Source organism: Myotis daubentonii, chromosome 15, assembly GCF_963259705.1.
Source record: "Myotis daubentonii chromosome 15, mMyoDau2.1, whole genome shotgun sequence".
Taxonomy (NCBI): domain Eukaryota; kingdom Metazoa; phylum Chordata; class Mammalia; order Chiroptera; family Vespertilionidae; genus Myotis; species Myotis daubentonii.
In genome coordinates, this window is record NC_081854.1 from 698,925 (window position 1) to 726,833 (window position 27,909).

Below are 27,909 nucleotides of genomic sequence, written 5' to 3' on the forward strand. Positions count from 1 at the left end.
AAAAAAAGTGCAATGCAGTTGCTGCATACATGGAATTCATATAGATGTTCAGATGTATGAGGCTCAACACAGGCAAATGGCAGCTTCATGTTGGGTCTACTCCAGTGCTGGTGCACTGAACAAATAGTATATACCTGCCCAATTAAGGCAGTTCTCCCATTTTAAATCTGTGGTATCCATAAGGTATGTTCTGCACCTGAAAGGCCTTCTCACATTCACTGCACTTATAAGGTCTGCCCCTACTGTGAATTCTCTGGATGTAATGAGGCTAGACTTTGGTAATGATTTCCTACATTTACCACAATCATAAGGCCTTCATCCAATGTGACGTGGTGTTTTCGGACCAGGAGTTAAGGGTAAATATATCCCACATTCTGCCCTAGCCAGTTTAACTCAGTGGATAGACCATCAGCCTGCAGTCTTAAGGCTCTCGGGTTCGATTCTGTTCAAGGGTACATGCCCGGGTTGCAGCCTCAATCCCCAGTAGGAAGCATGTACAAGGCAGCCAATCAATGATTCTCTGTCAGCATTGAGGTTTCTCTCTCCCTCTCTCCCTCTCCGTTCCTCTCTGTAATAAAAAATATATTTTAAAAAAAGTAAGTTTCCCACATTCTAATACTCACAAGTCCGTTATCCAGTGTGAACTCTTCGGTGTTTAATGAGGCTTGAGCTATGGCTAAAAGATTTCCCACACTGGCTACACTCATAAGGCCTTTCTCCTGTGTGAATTCTCTTGTGTTTGATGAGACTAGAATTTTGAGTAAAGGACTTTCCACATTCACTACACTCATAAGGCCTTGAACCAGAGTGAACTCTCTGGTGTTTTAAGAGACTGGAGCTGTAAGTAAAGAATTTCCCACATTCACTGCACTCATAAGGCCTTTCTCCAGTGTGAACTCTCCGATGCTGAAGAAGCGCAGAGCTTTGGCTGAAAGATTTCTCGCATTCGCTGCACTTATATGGCCTTTCCCCACTATGGACTCTGCGGTGTTCAATGAGGCTGGACTTTTGAGTAAAGGATTTTCCACATTCACTGCAGGCATAGGGCCGGGACCCAGAGTGAACTCTCTGGTGTTTTATGAGACTGGAGTGGTAGGTAAAGAACTTTCCACATTCACTGCACTCATAAGGCCTCTCCCCTGTGTGAACACTCCGGTGTTGAAGGAGTGCAGAGCTTTCGCTAAAGGACTTCCCACATTCACTGCACTCATAAGGCCTTTCTCCAGTGTGGATTCTTCGATGTTTAATGAGGTTGGACTTGTTGCTAAATAATTTTCCACATAACTCACACTTGTGAGGCCGTGCTCCAGTGTGAACTCTCCGGTGTTGAATGAGGCTAGAGCTTTGCCTAAAGGACTTCCCACATTCCCCGCACTCATAAGGCTTTTCCCCAGTGTGAACTCTCCAATGGTCATTCAGACTATAGCTTTTGCTGTAAGATTTTCCACATTCACTGCACTTGTAGCCTCTTTCGTTAGAGAGGACTCTCTGGTGCTGAACAAGCTTGCGTTTGCAATTAAAATCTTTAGTGTATTCTGAGTCAGACAGAGTTCTTTCCTTATGAGAGGCTGTTCCGCACTCAGTTCCCTGGTTTGACTTCTCCCTGGTGTGTGCGGCCTGATGCTGGAGGAATCTTGAGCTGGCCAGGAAGTCCCTCACAACGGCCTCACAGGAATCGGGCTGCCCTGACACACAGAATCTGCAGTCCTTTCCAAAGGAGGCTCTATCCATGCAGTCTCCGAAGCACATCTCTCCCGTGGGCTGCTTCTGATGCTCGAGTTCCGCGCTAACATCCAACTGTTTCTCACAGGCCCCCGTCTTGTACAGGGTCTGCCCACGGTGCCCAGTGAAGTGCAAAATGTCTCTCACGTCCACACCACACAGCTCACAAGGATGGGCCTCCGGGGGAGACACACCTGCCTTGCAGGTCCTGACCTGGGACCCTCCTTGTGAAGAACTGCTGAGCTCAGATGGGGCCTCCTCATTCTGGGCTCCATGCCAACAACCTGGAAACGAACAGTGCTGGTTAAGTGCATGTTGACTCTGGTGGGAAGGGGCAGTCAACACACGTGTCAGACAAACCCAGGAACAAGTCCTTGGCATTGTGTGCAGGACTAGGGAATTGGTTCAGGTTGAGGATGGGCTGCTCCGCAGTACTGGGCTATGAAGAGCACAGACGGGGAGAGGCCTCACGTGGTGAAGGACACAACCATGGAGTGTACACAGAGAGCACACACAGGTCCACAATTCACTTCAACAACGACTTCCCAAGAGAACTTTGCTACTGGCGACACACGAAAGCTGTGCAGACAGGTGTGTTAAAGTGCAAGAAAATACAACTGTAACAGGGCAGCTAGTATTCAGGGACTTTTAGAAATATGCACACACCTCAGGACACAATGCATAGAGGCCCAACGAGTCAGAGATGGAGTAGAGAGGAAACCAGGTGAGACACACAGTGTAGAGATGTGAGGCTGGAGGTGAGAGTAGAAGTGACAAGTGATAGAGCTGAGAAATCGGCAAAGAGTCCAAAAAGGGGAAGGACAGACAGAAGCGAAGTGTGGCCCCAGGCATGGGATCAAAACACTAGTTCAGCCCTAACCGGTTTGGCTCAGTGGATAGAGCTTTGGCCTGCAGACTGAAAGGTCCCAGGTTCAATTCTGGTGAACGGAATGTACCTTGGTTGTGGGCACATCTCCAGTGGGGGGTGTGCAGGAGGCAGCTGATTGATGTTTCTCTCTCATTGATGTTTCTGACTATCACCCTCTCTTCCTCTCTGTAAAAAAATCAATAAAATATTTATATATATAAAAAAAAACCACACTAGTTCAACACAGTAGGCGTCTGGTATGAGTTGAACACAGCACTGGCATCACACCCCCCTCCAGGTGCGATTCCTAACATTTTGCTGAGCCTAGATTCATATACATCCTGTGAACCACCTCTTTCTAACCCAACCCAACTCCCTCAGTGAGCACAGGCATGGCAACGTATACAGGTACTGAGGGAGGGACAGCACCATGAGTACCCAGCACTAGCCCAGAACAACTCAGCACATCACAGCCAACGGAAAAGAAAACCAACTACACAGAGAACTTCGAAGGAGGGCCTTGCAAGAACAGCCACAGTCCATGGGAGGAGGAACCATGTCAGTCATGGGGATCCCTGGCCCAGGCAGGCCTGAGACAATGTCAGCTGGAAGGAGGCAGCAGAACCTAGGTACACACGGGCCTGGGAGCTGAACAAAGTCATGGGGTCAGGGAGAAGCAAGTCAGGTGTAGCCAGTGGGTTCACTGGAAGACGCCTGCCCTGATTGCTTCCCTGCAGGTCTGGGGCTCCTGAAGGAAGGAGAGGACCATGCACAAACCTCAAACCAACTAAGCACAGCACCCATGCAGGGGTGTAAGCACAGCACTCATGCAGGGGTGTAAGCACAGCACCCATGCAGGGGTGTAAGCACAGCACCCATGCAGGGGTGTAAGCACAGCACCCATCCAGCGATCTAAGCACAGCACCCATCCAGGGTCCTGGGGAAGAAAGCCGTGCCTGGGTCCTGGTGTGAGGACAGACCGGCTCCGGGGGAAAGGGAAGGGCAGACACTACTGCCCAGGGTTCGGGGGGAGTTTGAAAGCCTTACCCAGGGAGGCCATCAGGGCCAAGTTCTCCAGCATCACATCGTGGTACAGGCGTCTCTGAGCCTCATGAAGGAGCTCCCACTCCTCCGAGGAGAAGTACACGGCCACGTCCTCAAAGGTCACCCAGGCCTGTATGAGAAGAAACAAATCATCTCTTCTGTCAAAGAACAGTTGAGAAGGCCGCCATGTTGGACTGTGTGGCTTGGCAGCTGCCATGTTGGCTGCATGACTTACAGCTCCCCTGGGGGCCCCCACCTTGAAACAGCAGAGCCCCACCCCTCCCTTTGTATTAGCCAATCGTGAAAGACTGTGCGCCTGAGCTCCAATCAAGAGTAAGGGACAGGTCACGGGTGTCAGAGGTTAGAAATCTGAGCAGACCACCTGCTGGGTGTACACCTGCATCCAGACCACGTGTCCCCACCCTTCTCCGTGGAGGTAAAAGTCTGCCTGCCGCCTGGCTCCCGGGTGTGATTTGTGTTCCACCTGGACCCCTGACTTGGGTATCGCCTTTTTCTAACACCCGGTGGCAGGACGGGGGCAGCTGAAACCAGAAAAAGCTCCTGTACTGAGAACCCACAATCCCCCCCCCCCCATGCACCCTGTGCCTGTCCTCCTCCCAATCGCCCAACTCAAAGGACCATCCACCTCCTGGTGCCATTGTGGCCTCAGGGGCTCAGGGAGGACAATGTCCCGCTTGTGTTCTTGGTCCCCAGGAAGAGAGACAGAAGCTTCCCGAACACTCAGCTCAGCTCTGCCCGAGGCCCGCGAGCAGCTCCCGGCACAGCCTCCCCGCGGGTGTTTCTGGGCTGAAGGCAATGCAGGCGCCTGCATGCGGCCCTGGCGTGGGAGGAGGGTCCTGTGCCTGGGGTTCCTCCAGGCTCCCGGGGACCCCAGTTTGGGGACCTGCTCTCCAAGTCCGAAAGAGGGCGCTCCAGAGAAGGTGAGGGTGGGGGTCGGGGACAGTGAGGGTCGGGGTCACGCCCCCCCCTTCCATGTGGTCGCACCAGCACTTCCGCAGCCGTGGGACCGGGGAGGGAGATGGCCCCGGATACACAGGGCCTCCCTGGACGCGGCTGGCGCCGAGGGCCGGGACGCGCGCCGCCTGACCGCCCGCAGTCGGGGCAGCTGGTCTTCCGGGCGCCCCTCCCCTCCCCTCCCCGTCACACCGGGGGTCACCGCCGAGCGCCTCGCGGTCCTGGCGCGGGGCCGGGGCTGCAGGAGGACGGGCGCCCGCCCCCGGGCTGCGGGGCTGGGTCGGGAGGCGGGGAGGCCGAGGGACGGGCTCACCTCAGCCGGGCGCCTGGGCGCGGCCGCCGCCATTGGGCTCATCGGGCGGCGGCGGCGGGCGAGGGGGCGGTTCCCTCCCGCCCTGAAGCGGGTCCCTCGCGGGGTCGCCGAGCGTCACACCCGCGTTTGTGCGGCGCGGAGAACGACTCCCGGAAATTTAGACCCGGCACCGCGGTCCTGACTGAGCGGGGCTCCGGAAAGTCCTACAAACCAGTCCCAGAGAATCTAACGCGGCCGCCAAGGCAGTAGCCGGAAGTACCGCCCTCCCGTAATGCGTCAACCGCGGGAGCCCCTCACCCCTACCTTCTTATTGGATAGCGATGCTGCCGCTCCACTCTACGCATTCTGGGAAATGTAGTCCCTTCCCATAGCGCGGGAAAGGCAGGGGGAAAAGGGCTTATTGTGCAAAAGCACTCAAGCTCAGCTGGGAGGTGGGTGGGAAGTGGAATTGGTGGGCTTTGCCTCCTCTTTATTTTTATTTTAAATATATTTTTACTGAAAAAAAATAAAAAAATAAATATATTTTTACTGATTTCAGAGCGGAAGGGAGAGGGAGCGAGAGAGAGAAACATCAATGATGAGAGAGAATCATTGATCAGCTGCCTCCTGTACCCCCCCACTGGGGATCCAGCCGCAGCGCCCGCAGGTGCCCTATTGAAATCAAACCGGGATGTCCAGGTTCATAGTTTGATACTCAACCACTGAACCACACGGGCCAAGCTTTCCTAAACTTTTTTAAAAATATTTTTTACTGACTTTTTACAGAGAGGAAGGGAGACGGGCAGAGAGTCAGAAACATGGGATGAGAGGGAAACATCGATCAGCTGCCTCCTGCACGCCCCCCACTGGGGATGTGCCCACAACCAAGGTACATGACCTTGACTGGAATCGAACCCGGGACCCTTCAGTCCACAGGCCGACGCTCTATCCACTGAGCCACACCGGTCAAGGCCCCTTGTCTTTGTTTTTATTGTTGATTTTCCTCCTCCTCCTCCTCCTCCTCCTCCTCCTCCTCCTCTTTCTTCTTCAAGGGCCCCTTCCTGGTCCTGCTTCCATGAGCGGCCGTGACGAGGTGGAAATGGGAGGGCAACCAGGCAGCGTGGGGAGGGGTTACCTTCACAACATCCCATTTATACACAGAACGAACCAGACAAGCACAGAGTCCCTATTGTGGTTAGAAGTTGGCAGCTTGGGAAAGGGGCGCTTGCGGGCGGGGCGGGACAGGTTGCAAGTCGGTGTGTCAATAAAAACAATACAGCCCCTCTCCGAACCTGGGGTGCCTGGGGTGGGGGACTTGGTCTGTTTCCACCCAAGAGGAATCCGAGATCAGACGCGGGTTGGGGGTCCAGAACTGTCAGGCATGGAGGGAGGAGGAAGGCCCAGGGGTGGGGGCCTGTTTGGCAGCTGGGTGAAGGGACTGCCCTCGTCCTGCTGGGATCCCCCCAGCCCTCAGTCTGTTAGGAGGGGGGCAGCCTGCCACTCCAACAGGCAGGTGTGGGGCTGCCAGATGCTCCAGGCAGGGGCGGGAGGGGCTCACAAAGACTCTACCTCCAGGGAGAGGCCAGCTCAGCCCCCGCTTCCCTGCCAGAGGGCAGGTCCTCGACCTCCTGGGAGAAGTTTGCTTGTCATTCATGCTCGATCCCCATAAGCCTCTTCTTCCTGGCAGCCTGAGGGCTGGCATGGGTCACCTTGCTCATAAGGGGTGCAGACTTGGAGCCCAGAAGATAAGCCCCAGGTCCCCGTGCTCTCCTCAGTTTTCTAGGCTGCCTCACACAGGGCCCAGCGGTAGCATCTTGACGAAGGTGGCGGAGGGGTCGTCTCCTGTCTGGCCCACAGCACCCACCAGGACCTCCTCGCCCTCCACCAGGGTGAGGGTTGTTGGAGACCGGGTGTCAGCTGACAGGGTCCTTGCACCTGAAGGGCTAGCAAGGATGGGACCCTTACCCACACAGCTTCCCCAGACTTGTTTGGATGGCGGTTATCAGTAGAACAAGAGCAACCTTTGTAGAATGAGAATAGCCTTTCATAGCTTACCAAGGTGTCTGTAACTATTTACTGAGATTTGCTGTACCGAAAATTTGTCCTTCCACTCTGTCTCTCCCTTAGAGATTAAGAGGAACAAAGAATAGATTCCTCTTGACAGATCTCCTATTCAGTGTCTTGTGTATAAAAGGCATCGCGTGGTTAATAAACTTGCTGCAGTTCCTCGATTGAGCTGTAGTCCTCCCGATCCCGCTCTCCTGTTTTTCTTTCTTTTCTCAATTCCCACCTCCCTACCTCAGCCCGCTCAACCTGTCAGGCTGGCCCTGACAGATGGTCTTCTCGACTTCGCCTCTGCGGGTGTGGAGGTCTGACGCACCTTCATGTCCCTCAACACTGTAATGACTCCATCACAGATGGCCACACCAGAGGCCATGCTTCCGAAAGGCGGAAATAACACCAAGAGCCTGGAAAGATGAGAGATGAGAGCCGCTGCAGCTGCTGCCAGGACGACTCTCTCCTCACCTTGTAAGGGTCCCCACCTGACCTGCAACCAGGGCAGCACCGAGCAGCAGCAGCTCGTCCCAGGCTGAGCCCCTGAACCTGCGCTCGAGGCTCCCTTTCCTCTGATTGTCCAGAGAGCTAACCGCAGCCCCCCTTGGCTCCCTCGTTTCCCACAGTGTTCCTAGAGCCCTGGGAGCCCTGCTCTGCTGCTGCTTGCTCTATCCTGATCCCTTCCTTTTATCACTATCCCCAGCTTCAATAAACGTTCCCTCAAAATCTCCTGAATTCACGTTGGGAAATCTTTTCCGCAGGAAGTCAAGAATCAAACACTACAGGCCAACCTGAGGCCGACCCGCTCCAGGCTGCCACCTGTCCCCGAACACAGTTATGCCTGGGGAGCCCTCTATAAACACCGGCCAAGGCATGGTGTTCCTTATAAAAACGGAAAGAAAGTGAGAGGGCCCACACTCACATGGATGCTGTTGAGTCAATTCAATCTTAACACTATTCTTTTCCTTTAAATGTTTTTATTGACTTTTAGAGAGATGGGGAGAGTGAGAAACATCCCTGACGAGAGAACCATTGATCATCTGCCTCCTTTACGCCCCCTACTGGGATCTAGTCCCCAACCTGGGCAGGTGCCCTGACCAGGAATTGCCCTCAGGACCCTTCAGTCAGCAGGCTGACACTCCATACACGGAGCCAAACCAGCCAGGGCAAGGGAGCTGTCTTCAATGAGAAACTGTTGTTGCCGGAAGGAGAGTACATGAGCCCATTTTACATGTTTGTAGGAGCCTGGCCCGCATGGCTCAGTGGTTGAGCGTCCACCTATGAACCAAGAGGTCTCGGTTGGATTCCCGGTCAGGGCACAGGCCTGCGTTTAAGGCTCCATCTCCAGTGGGAGGCATATAGGAGGCAGCCAATCAATGAATGATTCTCTCATCATTGATGTTTCTCCCCCTCCCCTCTCTCTGGCTGTCTACCGCTCCCTCTCTGAAGTTTGTAGGAGACTCCCTTATGACCGAACCTGACCAGAGTGTCCCTGAGATGGTGCTCACCTTCGCATCCCCCTTAGTGAGAAGGTGCAATGCCCCCGCAGGCAAGGAGTGTGTGTGGAGATGGTCCCTCGCTCCTGCCCAGGGGGTATAGGCCTGGTGTTAGAGCTGGAGCCAGAGGGCAAGGATGCCACCAGACACTCCTCACAGGCTGAGTTTATCCGATCACAGGCTTGAATCTCATCTCGGAACCTGGGCCTATAAAAGGCAGGAGCCTTGGGAAGCACATCAGAGGCACCAGCGCTGACAGCCAAGCCCCACAGCAGCTCAGCGTTGGGCCAGCATCACCCAGCGTGAACGTCTGTGTCCGTGAGGAGGTGAGTTTCGGGAAGGGAAGGCAACGTTTGTGTGTGTGTGTGTGTGTGTGTGTGTGTGTGTGCGCGCGCGCGCACACACACAGGCATGTGCATGTGGGCTGGGCTGTGAGGACAGGGTCGCCAGGGACACAGAGAGGGGGTTTCTCAGGCACTGGAAGGTCTGGGCTGGCTGTGGCTCTAGCTGGGCAGGAGCTGGCTGGACTGCAGGAGGCCTCACCTGGGCAAGTCTGTGTGTGTGGCTGTTGTCCTGTTCATTGTATGTTTCTAGGAACTCATTTTCATGGCACCTTGGGAAAGTGTTGGTCCCTAGCATTCGGGTTGAGGATTGGGGTGAGGGTAGAAGCTGACACATAAAGAGTGACCGTCAGCCCTGACCGGTTTGGCTCAGTGGAGAGAGATTCAGGACACAGCTGTGTGCCAGGACTGGAGAGGAACCCTAGGAGCTAAGGTCAGTCCTGGTTCAGCCAGAACTCTTCAGAGTTCAAACAAAATGAAGAAAGTGACTGTGACTTTGCAGCTCAGAGATACTGCGTCCCATAAGGACATGGAACTACATTCTGCCAACAACCCAAACGAGCAGGAATCTGATCTCCCCAGAGGCTCTGGAAAGGAACACAACCCACCATCATTCAAGAACGAGGAGTCCCAGGGACAGGGAGAGCTGGGCGGGGTGGGGCGGGGCTGCCTACGGAGGCTCTGGTTGGAGGTAAAGGAAGGCAGAGCTCTGATATATGGCTTAAGGGGTCGGGTGACAAGTAGATGGATGCCCAGGCACAGAGACAGGAAAGAGCTCTGGTCTGCCTGGCTTATCCTACCCCTCACCACTCCCAACTCTGGGCTTTCTGGCCTTCAGGTAACAGGTTCTGCTGCCGTCGACCCCTGCATCCCCAACAGCCTGTTTTGGGGTCCCCACTGCCTGGGGAATCCTCCTTATCCAGTGTCCCTGGCAGCGGTGTCGACCCCCTGGCCCTGCCATGTGCTCCAGATGTACCTACTGTGTCCTGGCAGCCAGCTCTCTCCACAGCCCAACATCCTCTCACTGTCCTTCCACATCTTCCCGTGTCTCCAAGGCTGCAAACTGCACCATTCCTGCACAGACGCTCACAGCGCCTCTGGCCCCAGCGACCCACCTAGCACCTCCTGTTGCCTGGTCTCCAGCTCAAAGTGGTGTCTAGACCCTCTGCCCTAGTCCCTGACACCTCAAAGTTTAGCTCTTCTCTGCCTCGCAGCCCTGCCGCAAAGTCACTTCTCGCCCCAACATCGAACCCGGGTCTGGAGTGAGAGAACGTGGTCCAAATGGAGCGGGACATGTGAATGTTATCTAGGTGGGTGTTTTGTGGGCAATCCTGGGGTGTGTACTACCAATGTGAAGAAGAGGGCTACTTAGCATTTAAGGGTTGTAGTTTTTCCAGCAAAGGTTCACCTAGTTCATTCAGAGTAAGCTCTAGGGGAAGTATTTTACTGGATACTATATATATATAATATATAAATATATAAAAACCAATGAACAGTTACTATTATGCCCACTGTGGCCAGCAAACCGCCTGATCAGGGGGTGGTGCTGGGGTTGGCCCATCAACCTCCTGCGGCCCCTCCCCCCACTGGCCCACCCCTGTTGGGACTATCCCATTCCGATCAAAGGTGGGCAGGCTGGCCAAATGCACCCCCTCCAGCCTTCCTCCTGGCCAGCTCCGCCTCTTCCACCCACCTCACCATGATAGGCCTGCAACCCCTCCCCCCAGATGGCCCCACCCCTGATTGCCACCCCACCCCAATCAGGGGCAGGGCCAGCTGGCCAACCACCCATGGCCCGTACCCCAGGCTGCTGGCTCCCAATCAGCACCCGCACCTCCACGCATTCAGGGGCAGGACCGGCTGGCCCACTGCCCACACTTCCTCCCCATGGCCGACCTGCCTCCCACAGGCCTCTATACCCCAATCAGGGGTGGGGCCCTCCAGCCAATCACCTGTGGCCCCTTCTCCCAGCCGGCCCAGCCCCGATCGGCCCCCAATTGGGGCTCGGTCAGCCAGAACGCACCCATGCACGAATTCGTGCACTGGGCCTCTAGTTAAAAAATATTCTTATTGATTTTGGAGAGGGAGATAGAAACCTCAATGATGAGAGAAAATTATTTATCGGCTGCCTTCTACACACCCCCTACTGGAGTTCAAGCCTACAACCTGGGCATGTGCCCTCCTGACCAGGAATAAACTGTGACCTCTGGTTCATAGGTCAACTCTCACCCACTGAGCCACACCAGCTAGGCATTTTACTGGGAACTTTGAATGGTCCCCGAGGAAAAAGTAGAGGCCCCCCCTGGGCAGACGCCAAGGCCTTTCCGTCCGCAGAAAAGACTGCTCTCAGCCTGTGAACTTCACGGTCTGGCGATCAGTGTTGTTTCTTTCTCTCTGGCAGAGATCCTAAAAACTATTTCCTCTAGGTAGTGGGGCTTGCTTATACTTCAACTTGCGGAGCTGATTTAACTTGTTCTGTACCCACACTGAAAATAATTAAAAGCAAGCATCCAGCACAGCTGGCATGGTCAGTGGTTGAGCATTGACCTTTGAACCAGGAGACTGAAATTTGCATTCCTGGTCGGGGCATATGCCTTCGTTGCTGGCTCCATTCCCAGTAGGGGCCATGCAGGAGGCTGATCAACGATTCTCAACATTGATGTTTCTCTCCTTCTCCCTTCCTCTCTGAAAGAAAACCAACAGAAAACATATTTGAAAAATCTACACTAATAAAAGAGAAAAATGGTAATTGGCGTAAGACGATACCATTTCATTGGCTAATCAGGGCTATATGCAAATTAACTGCCAACTATGATTGGCAGTTAACTGCCAACTAAGATTGGCAGTTAACTGCCAACAAGATGGCGGTTAATTTGCATATGTAGGCACAATGCAGGGAGGCGAAAGGGAAAGCAGGAAGAAGCCCCCTGCCACTGACAGTGATCGGAAACCCAGGGGGGAGCTAAGAGCTGGGGGGCAGGGCAAAGGCGGCCCCATGATCTGAGAATCAGGCGCCTTTGCTGCCCGGGCCAGTGATAGCAGGAAGTAGGGATGGAGCCAGTGATGGGAGCTGGGCACGGTTGAAGCTGGCAGTCCCGGGAGCTAGGGGTCCCTTGCCTGGGCCTAAAGCGAAGCCCACGATCGCGGGGCCGCTGCAGCTGCGGGTCCCCGCTGCCCGAGCCAGACGCCTCAGCCAGAGGCATTAGGCCTGGGCACGGGCGAAGCCTGTAACCGCGGGGAGCTGGGGGTCCCTGCACAGGACTGACACCTCTGCCGGAGGCCTCAGGCCTGGTCAAGGGGCCGATCCGGTGATTGGTGATCGGAGGGTGATGAGGGTCAACTCCTCTGGCCGAGGCATCAGGCCTGGGCGGGGGGCTGAGCCGGGGATTGGGGGGATATGAAGGTCCCCTTGCCCAGGCATGATTCCTGGGTCAGAGGCCTCAGGCCTGGGCGGGGGCCAGAGCCAGTGATCGGGGGGAGATGGGGGTCCCCTGTCCAAGCCTGACACTTCTGGCGGAGGCGCCAGGCCTGGGCAAGGGGCTGATCAGGTGATCAGAGGGTGATGGGGGTCTATGCCTCTGGCTGAGGCATCAGGCCTGGGCAAGGGGCAGAGCCAGCAATCGGAGGGGTCTGGGGGTCCCCTGCCCAGGCCTGAATCCTGGGCCAGAGGCATCAGGCCTGGGCTGGGGGCAGAACCAGTGATGGGGGGAAATGAGGGTCCCCTGTCCAGGCCTGACGCCTCTGTCAGAGGCGTCAGGCCTGGGCAAGGGGCAGATCCTGCGATTGGAGGGTGATGGGGGTCAACGCCTGAGGGCTGCCAGTATGTGAGAGGGGGCAGGCTGGGCTGAGGGACACTCCCCCTCCCCGACACCCAGTGCACAAATTTCGTGCACCGGGTCCCTAGTAAAATAAATAAATAAATAAAAATAGAGCATGCGAACCACTTGTGGCAGTCTCCTCCACTCTCTCTGAATCCAGTGTTTCTGCAACAATGATCCTTCTACTGGCCCCCTGTCATCTTAAAACCAGTGATGGTATTTACAGAAGTCAGGACCTCAGGGCCCACAGCTCCACTGCAGGACCTGCAGGGACAGACGGTCCCTCACCAGTGCTGAGCATGAGACAAAAGGCCCAGTGAACGAGAGCAAGTTCATGTTGCTCTCAGAAGCATGAAGGCTGTCACAAGGACCCCCTTCTCAGGTTGAACTCAGAACCCCCAAGTCATGGCTTCGAAGCTACAATCTAGGACCACAAAGCTCCGCTGTCTTTCCTAAAGGTTGCGAGCAGCAACGCAAACTGGGCCAAACTGAAGACGTATATTCTGCCATCACACTATGCCCTCTGAGGCACACAAAGTTTAGGATCCCAACCAATGCTGTTCACCTCTTCATACTAGCAAACAGGTCAACTTCAAAGGACCCCAAACAGTGACTAGAACCTCAATATTAACAGTAGCTTGAGCAATAAGACCTGGAGGTGCCTGGAGTTGAACATAAAATGATTTTCCACATGCAATATTCACAAGGCCTTTATGCAGTGTGAAATCTTTATTTTTTTTTTAAATTGATTCCAGAGAGGAACAGAGAGAAACATCAATGATGAGAATTATTTATTGGCTGCCTCCTGCAACCCCCTAGTAGGGATCAAGCCTGCAACCCAGACATGTGCCCCTGACCAGAATTAACCTGGGACGCTTCAGTCCACTGGCCGAAGCTCTATCCACTGAGCCAAACCAGCTAGGGCAAATCTTTGATGTTTAATGAGGTTCAAACTATGCCTAAAAGATATCCCACATTCGCCGAAACCGGTTTGGCTCAGTGGATAGAGCGTTGGCCTGCGGACTGAAGGGTCCCAGGTTCGATTCCGGTCAAGGGCATGTACCTGGGTTGTGGGCACATCCCCAGTGGGAGATGTGCAGGAGGCAGCTGATCGATGTTTCTCTCTCATCGATGTTTCTAACTCTCTATCTCTCTCCCTTCCTCTCTGTAAAAAATCAATAAAATATATTAAAAAAAAAAAAAGATATCCCACATTCACCACACTCATAAGGCCTTTCTCTGGTGTGAACTCTGGTGTTTAAAGAGACTAGAGCTGTAAGTAAAGCATTTTCCACATTCACTGCACTCATAAGGCATTTCTCCCGTGTGAATTCTCTGATGCTGAAAAAGTGCAGAGCTTTGGCTAAAAGATTTCCCACATTGGCTACACTCATAAGGCCTTTCTCCTGTGTGAATTCTTATGTGTTTGATGAGACTAGAATTTTGAGTAAAGGACTTTCCACATTCACTACACTCATAAGGCCTTGAACCAGAGTGAACTCTCTGGTGTTTTAAGAGACTGGAGCTGTAAGTAAAGAATTTCCCACATTCTCTGCACTCATAAGGCCTTTCTCCAGTGTGAACTCTCCGATGCTGAAGAAGCGCAGAGCTTTGGCTGAAAGATTTCTCGCATTCGCTGCACTTATATGGCCTTTCCCCACTATGGACTCTGCGGTGTTCAATGAGGCTGGACTTTTGAGTAAAGGATTTTCCACATTCACTGCAGGCATAGGGCCGGGACCCAGAGTGAACTCTCTGGTGTTTTATGAGACTGGAGTGGTAGGTAAAGAACTTTCCACATTCACTGCACTCATGAGGCCTCTCCCCTGTGTGAACACTCCGGTGTTGAAGGAGTGCAGAGCTTTCACTAAAGGACTTCCCACATTCACTACACCCATAAGGCCTTTCTCCAGTGTGGATTCTTCGATGTTTAATGAGGTTGGACTTGTTGCTACATAATTTTCCACATAACTCACACTTGTGAGGCCGCGCTCCAGTGTGAACTCTCTGGTGTTGAATGAGTCTAGAGCTTTGCCTAAAGGACTTCCCACATTCCCCGCACTCATAAGGCTTTTCCCCAGTGTGAACTCTCCAATGGTCATTCAGACTATAGCTTTTGCTGTAAGATTTTCCACATTCATTGCTCACGTGGCATATTTCTTGGGTGAGGACTCTCTGGTCTTGAACAAGCTTGCGTTTGCAATTAAAATCTTTAGTGTATTCTGGGTCAGACAGAGTTCTTTCCTTATGAGAGGCTGTTCCGCACTCAGTTCCCTGGTTTGACTTCTCCCTGGTGTGTGCGGCCTGATGCTGGAGGAATCTTGAGCTGGCCAGGAAGTCCCTCACAACCGCCTCACAGGAATCAGGCTGCCCTGACACACAGAATCTGCAGTCCTTTCCAAAGGAGGCTCTATCCACGCGGCCTCCGAAGCACATCTCTCCCGTGTGCTGCTTCTGATGCTCAAGTTCCGCGCTAACATCCAACTGTTTCTCACAGGCCCCCGTCTTGTACAGGGTCTGCCCATGGTGCCCAGTGAAGTGCAAAATGTCTCTCACGTCCACACCACACAGCTCACAGGGATGGGCCTCCGGGGGAGACACACCTGCCTTGCAGGTCCTGACCTGGGACCCTCCTTGTGAAGAACTGCTGAGCTCAGACGGGGCCTCCTCATTCTGGGCTCCATGCCAACAACCTGGAAACGAAAAGTGCCGGTTAAGTGCATGTTGACTCTGGTGGGAAGGGGCAGTCCACACACGTGTCAGACAAACCCAGGAACAAGTCCTTGGCATTGTGTGCAGGACCAGGGAATTGGTTCAGGTTGAGGATGGGCTGCTCCGCAGTACTGGGCTATGAAGAGCACAGACGGGGAGAGGCCTCACGTGGTGACGGACACAACCATGCAGTGTACACAGAGAGCACACACAGGTCCACAATTCACTTCAACAACGACTTCCCAAGAGAACTTCATTACTGGCGACACACGAAAGCTGTGCAGACTGGTGTGTTAAGGTGCAAGAAAATACAACTGTAACAGGGCAGCTAGTATTCAGGGACTTTTAGAAATATGCACACACCTCAGGACACAATGCATAGGGGCCCAACGAGTCAGAGATGGAGTAGAGAGGAAACCAGGTGAGACACACAGTGCAGAGATGTGAGGCTGGAGGTGAGAGTAGAAGTGACAAGTGATAGAGCTGAGAAATCGGCAAAGAGTCCAGAAAGGGGAAGGACAGACAGAAGTGAAGTGTTGCCCTAGGATTAGGAGCAAAACAGTAATCCATCCCCAACCAGTTTGGCTCAGTGGATAGAGCCTTGGCCTGTAGACTGAAAGGTCCCAGGTTTGATTCTGGTGAAGGGACTGTACCTTGGTTGCGGACACATCCCCAGTGGGGGGTTTGCAGGAGGTAGCTGATCGGTGTTTCTCTCTCATCGATGTTTCTAACTCTCTATCTCTCTCCCTTCCTCTCTGTAAAAAATCAATAAAAAATATATATTTTTTGCCCTGACCGGTTTGGCTCAGTGGATGGAGTGTCGGCCTGCGGACTCAAGGGTCCCAGGTTCGATTCCGGTCAAGGGCATGTACCTTAGTTGCGGGCACATCCCCAGTGGGGAGCGTGCAGGAGGCAGCTGATCGATGTTTCTCTCTCATCGATGTTTCTAACTCTCTCTCCCTCTCCCTTCCTCTCTGTATAAAAAGTCAATAAAATATTAAAAAATATATATTTATATATATATATTTAAAACACGCAGTAATCCAACAGAATAGGCCTCTGGTATGAGTTGAACACAGCACTCACATCACACCCTTCTCCAGATGCCATTCTCAACATTTTGCTGAGCCGGGATTCATGTACATCCTGTGAACCACCTCTTTCTAACCCAACCCAACTCCCTCAGTGAGCACAGGCATGGCAACGTATACAGGTACTGAGGGAGGGACAGCACCATGAGTACCCAGCCAGCCCAGAACAACTCAGCACATCACAGCCAACGGGAAAGAAAAGAAAACCAAATACTACACAGAGAACTTCGAAGGAGGGTCCATGTGAGGAGGAACCATGTCAGTCATGGGGATCCCTGTCCCAGGCAGGCCTGAGGCAATGTCAACTGGAAGGAGGAAGCAGCACCTAGATACACACAGGCCTGGGGTCTGAACTGAAGCATAGTCATCTCTATTTTGTAAAACTGCTGTTTGAAATTCTCTGCTATTTAACTCTGATATTTTTATTTATTTACTTTTTTTTCTTTCTTTTTTTTTTGCGGCTACCCACCTCCCCCAACCCCAGCCTTCCCTGGGGATTATTTATTTACTTTTTAAAATATATTTTATTGATTTTTACAGAGAGAAAGGGAGAGAGAGAGAGAGAGAGAGTTAGAAACATCGATCAGCTGCCTCCAGCACACCTCCTACTGGGGATGTGCCTCCAACCCAGGTACATGCCCCTGACCGGAATCAAACCTGGGACCCTTCAGTCCGCAGGCCGACGCTCTATCCACCGAGCCAAACCGGTCAGGGCAACTCTGCTATTTTTAGATGGTCCCTTGTTCTGTGAATTAACTCTGCTTTTTACTTCTGTAAACACACGCTTCACGCTTGCTTGAATAACAGAGAGAGAAGCTTAGCTGTCTGACCTTGCAGGCTAGTCATCTAAGGTAAGGGGCTGATACTCCCATGCTCTCTCTCATACCAGGTGTCCTTTAGTTACCTATACTCAAGGCTACTGAACTGTGTTGTACTCAAGGTTACAGGCTGTGAGATACCTGCGAAGCACACTTAGGGATCTTTTTAAAACTTGAAAAAGGGACCGGAAGTCCCATATTTAGGAGAACAAAAACATCAGAAAATATAAAGGAAACACTTCCTCCTTATTTCAGAGCTCAGACTTTGGAAGGAACATTCCTCTGAGCACGCTATTGTAATAAAAGACTCCAAACTAATGCGGCTTCCAGGCGTCTTATATTCAGCTCACTGATGTGCGACCAGAACAAAGTCACTGGGTCAAAAGTCAAGGAGAAGCAAGTCCGGCGTATCCGGAAGGCTTCTGACCCTGATTCCTTCCCTCCAAGTCTGCGGCTCTTCCAGGAAGGAGAGGGCAATGCACAGACCTCAACCCAACTAAGCACAGGACCCATCCAGGGTGTAAGCACAGCACCCATCCAGGGGTGTAAGCACAGCACCCATCCAGGGATGTAAGCACAGCACCCATCCAGGGATGTAAGCACAGCACCCATCCAGGGTGTAAGCACAGCACCCATCCAGGGTGTAAGCACAGCACCCATCCAGGGGTGTAAGCACAGCACCCATCCAGGGGTGTAAGCACAGCACCCATCCAGGGGTGTAAGCACAGCACCCATCCAGGGGTGTAAGCACAGCACCCATCCAGGGGTGTAAGCACAGCACCCACCCAGGGGTGTAAGCACAGCACCCACCCAGGGGTGTAAGCACAGCACCCACCCAGGGTGTAAGCACAGCACCCATCCAGGGGTGTAAGCACAGCACGCATCCAGGGTGTAAGCACAGCACCCATCCAGGGGTGTAAGCAGAGCACCCATACAGGGGTGTAAGCACAGCACCCATCCTGGGGTGTAAGCACAGCACCCATGCAGGGTGTAAGCACAGCACCCATCCAGGGATGTAAGCACAGCACCCATCCTGGGGTGTAAGCACAGCACCCATCCAGGGATGTAAGCACAGCACCCATCCTGGGGTGTAAGCACAGCACCCATCCAAGGATGTAAGCACAGCACCCATCCAGGGGTGTAAGCACAGCACCCATCCAGGGGTGTAAGCACAGCACCCATCCAGGGGTGTAAGCACAGCACCCATCCAGGGATGTAAGCACAGCACCCATCCTGGGGTGTAAGCACAGCACCCATCCAGGGGTGTAAGCACAGCACCCATCCAGGGATGTAAGCACAGCACCCATCCTGGGGTGTAAGCACAGCACCCATCCAGGGTGTAAGCACAGCACCCATCCTGGGGTGTAAGCACAGCACCCATCCAGGGATGTAAGCACAGCACCCATCCAGGGGTGTAAGCACAGCACCCATCCAGGTCTAAGCACAGCACCCATCCAGGGGTGTAAGCACAGCACCCACCCAGTGTGTAAGCACAGCACCCATCCACGGGTGTAAGCACAGCACCCATCCAGGGTGTAAGCACAGCACCCATTCAGGGGTGTAAGCATAGCACACATCCAGGGTGTAAGCACAGCATCCATCCAGGGTGTAAGCAGAGCACCCATCCAGGGGTGTAAGCACAGCACCCATCCACGGGTGTAAGCACAGCACCCATCCAGGGGTGTAAGCACAGCACCCATCCAGGGTGTAAGCACAGCACCCATCCAGGGTGTAAGCACAGCACCCATCCATGGGTGTAAGCACAGCACCCATCCAGGGACCTGGGGAAGAAAGCCGGGCCTCGGTCCTGGTGTGAGGACAGACCTGCTTCAGGGGAAAGGGAACGGCAGACACTCCTGCCAGGGGCACAGGGGAGCTGGAAAGCCTTACCCAGGGAGGCCATCAGGGCCAAGTTCTCCAGCATCACATCGTGGTACAGGCGCCTCTGAGCCTCATCAAGGAGCTCCCACTCCTCCGAGGAGAAGTACACTGCCACGTCCTCAAAGGTCACCCTTCCCTGGCGGGACGGGGGCAGCTGAAACCAGAAAAAACTCCTCTATTGAGAACCCACTGTCCCCCCTACACCCCGCAGAGCCCCCCACATGCACCCTGTGCCGTCCTCCTCCCAATCGCCCCAACTCAAAGGACCATCCAGGTCCTGGTGCCATTGTGGCCTCAGGGGCTCAGGCAGGGCAGGCTCCCGCCTGTGCCCTTTGTTCCCCGGAAGAGACCGAAGTTTCCCAAACACTCAGCTCAGCTCTGCCCGAGGCCCGCGAGCAGCACCCAGCACAGCCTCCCCGCGGGTGTTTATGGGCTGAAGGCAATGCCAGCGCCTGCATGTGGCCGTTGCGTGGGAGGAGGGGGGTCCTGTGCCTGGGGTTCCTCCAGGCTCCCGGACACCCCAGTTTGGGGACCTGCTCTCCGAGTCCGAAAGAAGACGCTCCAGAGACGGTGAGGGTGGAGGATCGGGGACAGTGAGGGTCGGGGTCACGCCCCCCCTCCCCCCCGCCTTCCCTGTGGTCGCACCAGCACTTCCGCAGCCGCGGGACCGGGGAGGGGGCTGGCCCCGGAGACAGGAGGCCTCCCTGGACGCGGCGTGCCCGGAGGTCCGGGACGCGCGCCGCCTGACCGCCCGCAGTCGGGGCAGCTGGTCTTCCGGGCGCCCCTCCCCTCCCCTCCCAGTCACACCGGGGGTCACCCCCGAGCGCCTCGCGGTCCCGGCGCGGGGCCGGGGCTGCAGGTGGACTGGCGCCCGCCCCCGGGCTGCGGGGCTGGGTCGGGAGGCGGGGAGGCCGGGGGACGCGCTCACCTCAGCCAGGCGCCTGGGCGCGGCCGCCGCCATCGGGCGGAGCGGGCGGCGGCGGCGGGCGAGGGGGCGGTTCCCTCCCGCCCTGAAGCGGGTGCCTCGCGGGGTCGCCGAGCCTCACACCCGCCTCTGTGGGGCGCGGAGAACGACTCCCGCCCCTTTAGTACCCGGCACCTGGGTCCGGACTGAGCGACTTGGAACCTCTGACAGACAAAACCCACAGCAACTAACAGGGGAGTCGCACGAAGTACCGCCCTCTCGTAGTGCGTCACACACGGTAGCCTCCTCCTAAGTTCTCATTGGTTCGCGGCGCTGCCGATCCACTCGAGGCATTCTGGGAAATGTAGTTCCTTCCCCACAGCTGCAGGCAAAGCAGGGGAAAAGGGCTTTCTGTGCAAAAGGACTCAGGCTCAGTGGCTAGGGGCGCGGGAAGTGGACTATCCAGGTGGGCTTTGCCTCCTCTTTGTTTTTTTTTTTATTATAGAGAGGTTTTTGTTTCTTTAAAAAATATATTTTATTGATTTTTTACAGAGAGGGAGATAGAATCAGAAACATTGGATGAGAGAAACATTGATCCGCTGCCTCCTGCACACCTCCTACTGGGGATGTGCCCACAACCAAGGTACATGCCCTTGACTGGAATCGAACCTGGGACCCTGATTCCGCAGGCAGATGCTTTATCCACTGAGCCAAACCGGTCAGGGTGCCTCCACTTTAAAGGGATCGCTGTCATTTTCTTGGAAGTGCTCTCTGCAGCTGATCACCCAAGGTTTGTTGACACGTTATTTCAGGCTTTGAAGGTGAGCATGCTCCCAGGGGGTATTTCCGATTCTCACAAAGGCTACAGACCCAAATAAAAATATGGCATAGAGAATCATTCAGACACAAATATGTGCACTGGTAGCCGAAGCCAGCACACAGGGTCTTATTGCAAGTCAAATGCATGCACTCCCTCCCCATTATCATGCCAGCTTCTCAGTCGATGTAAGCGTGGTCAGGACAACAGAGAACACACTCCAGATTTGCTCCTCACGATCTCAAACATTATTTCTTCTATTGCATATCCTGCCCCATCATGGTCACCACTGACCAGATTTTTTTGAAAATCTGTGCAAGTTTACCATCATTGTCTCCTTGTAAATTGCTGTATCTGTCCTTTTCCTCTGGAGAACTATGCTTGTGGTGAGTATACGAACGTACCTTATAAATACTCTTTAATCATAAACTAGAGGCCCGGTGCATGAAATTCGTGCATGGGGCGGGAGGGTTCCCTGGGCCCAGCCTGCACCCTCTCTAATCTGGGACCCCTCGGGGGATGTCCGACTGCCAGTTTAGGCCCAATCCTGGGTCTAAACCAGCAGTCAAAACAACTCACAATTTGGGACCACTGGCTCCTAACTGCTCACCTGTCTGCCTGATCACCCCTAACTGCCCCCCCTGCTGGCCTGGTCACCCCTAACTGCCCCCCCTCTTCCCCCCCGATGGCCTGGTTGCCCCACACAGTCTGCTGCTCAGTCATTTGGTCACCCCTCACTAACCCCCCCTGCTGGCCTGGTCACCCCACATAGCCTGTTCGGTTGTCTGTTCAGTTGCAATGGTCACTTAGGCTTTTATATATACATATAGATAAGCAAAGAGTTTTAAACCATTGGACTCTGTATTTGCATTTAGTACTGTAAATGTCCCTCAGGCATTGATTTTTTTTTTTTCTGGTCAATGATTTTGCTGAAGGAACCACACACCAGCCCTTCACTGACCACCCCAGGCTTCTCCTCCTCCCTGAGCTCCTGTCACCTGCCCTCGCTATCCTGGCCCCGTCGTTGTGGGCTGCCCTCCACTAGAACACCAGTTCCCACGGGCAGGGGACTCTGTACCTCCAGACTCTGGAACAGTCCAGCCCAACAGTGTCCACACCCTTGGTCTTTACAGGTCTCAGCTGTGCCCGCCCTTGGCTGTGGCCCCCCCATCCAGCCTGGTTCAAGTTCTCATCACTAGTGCCTCCCCTCAGCCCTCCCACTCACGGACCTGCCCCATGTGCTGACAGATAACGCCCTCACCAGCCCTGTCCAAGGCCCCCACCCTTGTTGCCCACTCCACCACACACCCTAGCAGCACACTAATACCCCAAGTCCAGGGTCCCTCACCTCACTACAGGGGGAGGGGTCTACCTGCACAGGCCCAATTTAGGGAGAGAGACGACAACAATGTACCCCCTCAGTGTGATATCATATTGAGTCCAAGACTCTCCTCCTGGAAGCACTTGTACTGCACAATGTTCTTGGCATTGCAAATACGCAACACCATTTCCTGGAGAATCCAAGCTACCTCCAGGACTGCCTGGGAGGTGATGGTGCTGAGGGGGGATTTGTTTTTAATAAAATCAAAGTGAAAAAACAGAGACTCAACACCAGTGGGCCTCATGTGTGTATGTGGGCTGGTCGAAGGCAGGACTTTCCAAAGGTGAACTGATCTGAGGGCTCAAAGCACTGGGGGGCTCCTCCCGGATACAGAAGTTGCAGCGGGCCAGGGGCCTGGGGATGGGGAACGGCAGGCTGGAGAGACCTCTGCATGGAGACAGCCCTGGTCAGCTCCTCCCAGGGGCCTGCGTCGGGATCCTTGCTGCCATACCTTTGAGAAAGACACAGTGTTCCCCAGCTGCAGGGGGAACACGCCAGGCAAAGGCGGGAGAGAGTGAGGAAAGGTGGTTGTGCAGGCAGAGGCCGCATCTCCGTGAACTAGAGTGAATGGTCTTAAAAAAAAAAAAAATTGTTCATATACGTTTTTATTGGTTTCAGAGAAGGAAGAGGGAGAGAGAAACATCAACGATGAGAGAGAATCACCTATCGGCTGCCTTCTGCACGCCCCCACTGGGGACTGAGCCCACGACCCGGGCATGTGCCCTTGACCGCAATCGAAACCGGGACCCTCCAGTCCACAGGCTCTATCCACTGAGCCAAACCAGCCAGAGCTCTTTTAATTGTTAAGGGAGAGTGTAAGGGAGGGGGCAGAAAAATAGAGAGGGGGGGGGGGGAGAGAGAAAGAAAGAAACACAATGACTGGATGTCTCCTAAACTAGTCACAATTGGGAGCCAAGGATCAAACCTGCAAAACAGAACCACAGAGTCACGCGGTCTTTATTTCCAGGCCTTGGGCAGTAATGCAAACTAAGTCAGTATTAGACAAACAGTGATTTTCCGCCATTCTGCTGGTTTTCCGCCCTGCCGAAGCACAGACAGTTTGGGATCCCCACCGTATCTGTTAACTCTACATGCCGACAGGTCACCACCGTGCTTGCAAATCACCCCAGGCAGTGAAAAGAACCCACAAAACTAAAGGTGCAAAAGCAAAAACACTGTGACCATAACATCACAAACCAGAGCCGTGTTCAGCAAGCGGTGTGCAGGTGGGTGAATTAAAAGCTGAAACGATTCGTGACAGCAAAAGGTGAGACCCACCATGTCCCTGAGAGAAGTGGCTCTTCTTAGCTGAGGACGGGGGCTCTGGATGAACCCTGGGTTGGGTCCATTCCCTCGTCAGAGAGTAAGGAATGAAGATCCTGCCAAGAACTTGGAGCAATCATAATTTCCTCAAGCAGAAATGAGGACCCAGAACACCTTTCCCCTGAGCACCAGGGGTGGCGACCGATGCACACTGTCCGGGTGAGCCGGGGGGCAGAGGCGGTCATTTCAGCCACGACTACTCGCAGTGACATCCATCAGGTATGAGATCTTGGCACATTGGCAAGTGCAATGCAGCTCCTTCAGGCCTCACTTGTACCTCAAATTTGTGAGGAATCGAGAAGAGTGTATGTTCCAATGAAAGGAGTTTATACCCAGGCTAATGGGTCTGAGTCTCCTTCGGTGTTGTAGTGTGAGAAAGATTAAAACATCCCCTGTACATTTAAGGCTTTTCTCCAGTGTGGGCTCTTAGATGTCTATCCAGGCTAGGCTTCCATCGAAAACATTCCCCACACTCGCTGCACTCGTACGGCTTTTCTCCAGTGTGAATCCTGAGGTGGCCCATGAGCTTGGATCTCCGGCTGAAGGACTTCCTACAGTTGCCGCACTGGTATGGCTTTTCCCCGGAGTGGATTCTCTGGTGCTCCGTCAGAGTGGAGATAAGCATGAAGGACTTCCCACACTCACTACACTTATATGGCTTTTCTCCGGTGTGAGCTCTCTTGTGGTAATAGAGGTGACTATTGCTCCTGAAAGATTTCCCACATTCATGGCACTCATAAGGCTTCTCCCCAGTGTGAATTCGGTGGTGCTGAATGAGCGTACACTTTTGACTGAAGGACTTCCCACAACAGCTGCACACGAAAGGCTTCTCACCGGTGTGCGTTCTCTTGTGTAGACTGAGGTAAGAGCTTTGACTGAAGGACTTTCCGCAAACAGTACACTTATACGGCTTCTCTCCCGTATGAATTCGGTAGTGCTGGATGAGGGTAAACTTTTGTCGAAAGGCCATCCCACAATCACTACATTCAAAAGGTTTCTCCCCAGTGTGAATTCTGTGGTGCTGAATGAGGGCACACTTTTGACTGAAGGCCTTCCCACAATCACTGCACACGAAAGGCTTCTCCCCAGTGTGAATCCTCTTGCGTTGACTGCGGTCAGAGCTCTGACTGAAGGCCTTCCCACAATCACTGTCCTCATATGGGCTTTCCTCAGCGTAAATGCTTTTATGTCGATTGAGGTTCAAGATACGGCTAAAAATTTTCTCACGTTTGTTACACCCATACGTATTTTCTCCTGAAAAGACAGCCTGATGCTGAACAACCTTCTGGTCGTGGCTGGCAGATTTTTCACATTTATCCCAATAGTGATAACTTTCTCCACTGAGAAATTCCAGCGAAATCTCACTGCCACCGAGCGGCTCCTCAGTGTCAAGAGGGGCCTGGTGCCGGAGAAGCTCTGAGATGGCTAGGAAGTCTTCCCCGACCTCCCTACTAGTTGAAGGCACCTCTGATAAGTAGAAGCTGCACCTGGTCACAGACAAGGCCCTGTCCACAGCTCCTTTCCACGGCTTCTCTCCACTGGCTTCCCTCTGCTGCTGGTGAGGGTTTGCATTAAAAGAGAAGTATCTTCCACATGCATCAATGAAGAGGGCTTTCTGCTCAAAGTCTGCTGCCTGTGACTCAGTCACGTGCAGAATGTCTTTTAAGACAGACAAACACCGCTTACATGCATGGGTCCTCTGGGTTGCTGGCTCTGTCTCAGAAGCCCTGACCTGTGACTCGCCTTGTTCAGATACGCTCTGCTCAGAACAGGCCTCCTCCTCATCCGTTTTATGCCAACAACCTGCAAAGAGAGAAATGCTGTGGAACTGGATGTTGACTGTGGTGACGGGGGAAGTGCCTTTGCTCAAGTGTTTTGCACATAATCCATGGGTTCCATGCACCTGGCTGAAAATAAGAGAGGTGCGGGAAGGGTTAAGAAGAGGCCGCTGTGAAGTCTGAGCCTTTGAAGATACAATACAGGGAAGGCCTCCCCAGAAATATGACCCATACATGGCAAGGACCACGTGGAAGAGAAGCCTGACCTCCAGCTCAGCCTTCTGCTAACAGCGCTCAGCAGGCTTGTCTGCCGGTGAAGGGGGTAAGCTGTGCATGGGGTGGGTAAGGTCGTATTCCAAGCAAAATTCAATAAACCAGTACCTGGTGTCAAACACTGCCTGAGCATGAACGTGCACCTCATAACACATGTGTTGGTCAGTCTTACAGAATACCAGGGGCACTGGTTAATAATGCGGATTTTTTTCAATAGATGGAGTTACATATCTGTTGATATATGTGTGGTTTGATATGTATGCTATTTTGTTGTATTGGCAACAAGCTTCAAAACTTGGTATGTCTAATTTTCTGAAGGTGTTACTATCATAGATATTTTTACGCTTAACAATGTCGGATTGCGCCCTAACAGTTTGGCTCAGTGGATAGAGCGTTGGCCTACAGACTGAACGGTCTCAAGTTCCATTTCTAGTCAAGGGCATGTACCTTGGTTGTGGGCACATCCCCAGTAGGGGGTGTGCAGGAGGCAGCTGATCATTGTTTCTAACTCTCTATCCCGCTCCCTTACTCTCTGTAAAAAAATCAATAAAATATATATTTTTTAAAAAAGAAGAAAAAATGTTGAATTGCATGCCAAAAAAAGAGCATCTGCAGGAAGTTTTAATTCATTACTTTATTCTGAAGGAAAGTCCTGCTGAAAGTTATCGTATACTTCGGGAAGCTTACAGTGAACATGCTCCATCTCAAAATCCTTGTGAACGCTGGTTTAAATGCTTTAAAAGTGATGATTTCGATGTGAAAGACAAAAAACATCCAGGTCCATTTGAACCACGTTTTGATCATAAAGTAACCAGAATGGGCCAGAAGACACGGCAAAGTAATTTTGCTTCATGATAACGCACCATCACACTCTTCAAACCAGTTAAAGACACGTTAAAAGATCTTGCCTGGGAAGATTAACCCATGTGCCGTATTCACCAGAACTTGCTCCTTCACATCACCACTTGTTCCAATCGATGGCACATGCACTTCCTGAGCAGCACTTCAAAATGTACAAAGAAAAAAAAACACAAAACTAAAAAAAAAAGTACAAAGAACTGGAAAATTGGGTCTCTGAATGGTTTGCCTGCAAACAAGAAAAGTTCTATTGGGACGATATCAACAAATTACCTGAAAGATGGGGAAATGTGTAGCTAGCGATGGGCATTACTCTGAATAAAGCACTTTTGATGTTTCTCTTGAAATTATCCTGTTTTCTTTGATTACGAAATCCGCTATTATTAACCAGTACCCCTGGTAATGCAGAGGCAGCAGTGCAGAGGAACAGGTGACACAAAAAGTCCAAAAGGTGAAGATAGACAAAAGCCAGGAAGTCGCAGATTAAACGACAAGTCCGCAAAGTGTCAGGTAGGAAAAGGAAAGGAAGAAATGAGACATGGCCAGTGGCACTTGCATCTAAACACTGCTGGACACCAGGATGTCCCTGGTATGATCTGAACTCAGCCCATGTGGCATACCTTCCCCCAGTGACCACTAAGCAAGGCCCGGCCTCCTGAGATCATGTTACATGTTCACCCCGTGAAAAAACAGGGTTCTCCCTGCACCTTCTACTGCACAAGAACGTCAAACCTAAATATTCTGAGTATTAGTGGAGGACAACTGAGGTGAGCAGCCAGCACTGGCCCTGACCAACACAGCTTGCATGGTATTCAGGGAACAGATATTACAAACAATTGAAGGAGGGTTTTACAAGAACCGCCCATGGATCATGTAAGCAGAGACCATACCCTGGCACAGGCCGTCACAAAGAGCCTTTAGCTGAGGAAGGGGCAGAAGTGGAAGCCATTGGGTGGACACCATCACGGCACCGTGAAGAGGTAGTGCGAGGTGGCACCCAGGAAGCTCTCTGCAAGACTCCTGACTCCCGGGCACTTCCTGCACTTTTGGAAGCAACTTGTGTTATGGATGTTCGTGGGGTCCATTGGACGGGCTCTCCACACAGCTCACCACTGGCAGCCACAGCACATTTAACAAGAACGTGGGGGAATTAGCAGAGCCCCTCCTGTGGTCTGGCTGTGGGAGGGAGAAAGCTACATCTGGAGAATAAAGAGAAAAGTGGGCATCAACTCAGGACCCTGGGACAATGTGAAGGTCTTACCTACAGATGAGACCAGTGCAAACACTTCCAGCATCACATCGCAGTACAGCAGTCTCTGAGGCTCATCAAGGAGCCCCCACTCCTCCTGGGAGAAGGCAACGGCCACGCCCTCAAAGTCCATATCCTGTCACAATGGAGAGTTCATTCCATGATCAGCTTCTCTCCCAAGATTCCAAGTCTGTCATCGTCCCCACCCACCAC

The 27,909-nt window shown here is 53.1% G+C and overlaps 3 protein-coding genes across 5 annotated transcripts in view; all 3 read right to left on the reverse strand.

Annotated features, from left to right (window-relative positions):
• Positions 1 to 19,144, reverse strand: LOC132216459 (zinc finger protein 154-like). 2 transcript variants are annotated; one of them, XM_059665677.1, is made up of 3 exons: positions 19,123 to 19,144; positions 3,638 to 3,764; positions 1 to 2,006 (listed from the first exon to the last, which is right to left on the reverse strand). In XM_059665677.1, exons 2-3 carry the CDS (start codon positions 3,669 to 3,671, stop codon positions 631 to 633), a joined length of 1,410 nt encoding a protein of 469 aa, XP_059521660.1. In that variant the 5' UTR covers positions 3,672 to 3,764; positions 19,123 to 19,144; the 3' UTR covers positions 1 to 630. The 2 variants fall into 2 exon arrangements, with proteins under 2 accessions (XP_059521660.1, XP_059521659.1); XM_059665676.1 differs by lacking the exon at positions 19,123 to 19,144 and adding an exon at positions 4,923 to 5,172.
• LOC132216456 (zinc finger protein 154-like) lies at positions 13,169 to 27,832 on the reverse strand. The gene is made up of 4 exons (XM_059665666.1): positions 27,709 to 27,832; positions 20,042 to 20,399; positions 19,123 to 19,267; positions 13,169 to 15,304 (listed from the first exon to the last, which is right to left on the reverse strand). The coding sequence occupies exons 2-4, from the start codon at positions 20,072 to 20,074 to the stop codon at positions 13,836 to 13,838; spliced, it is 1,647 nt and encodes a 548-aa protein (XP_059521649.1). The 5' UTR covers positions 20,075 to 20,399; positions 27,709 to 27,832; the 3' UTR covers positions 13,169 to 13,835.
• Positions 22,797 to 27,909, reverse strand: part of LOC132216457 (zinc finger protein 551-like) — a 98,577-nt gene continuing 93,464 nt past the window's right edge. The window contains exons 3-4 of one of the 2 annotated variants that reach the window (XM_059665674.1): positions 27,338 to 27,623; positions 23,135 to 25,341 (exon numbers count right to left, since the gene is read on the reverse strand). In XM_059665674.1, the coding sequence (XP_059521657.1) occupies positions 23,939 to 25,341; positions 27,338 to 27,410 (1,476 nt within the window). In that variant the 5' untranslated portion in view covers positions 27,411 to 27,623 and the 3' untranslated portion in view covers positions 23,135 to 23,938. Of the gene's footprint in view, positions 25,342 to 27,337; positions 27,624 to 27,909 lie in introns of both variants that reach the window. The other variant, XM_059665673.1, reaches the window with a different exon arrangement.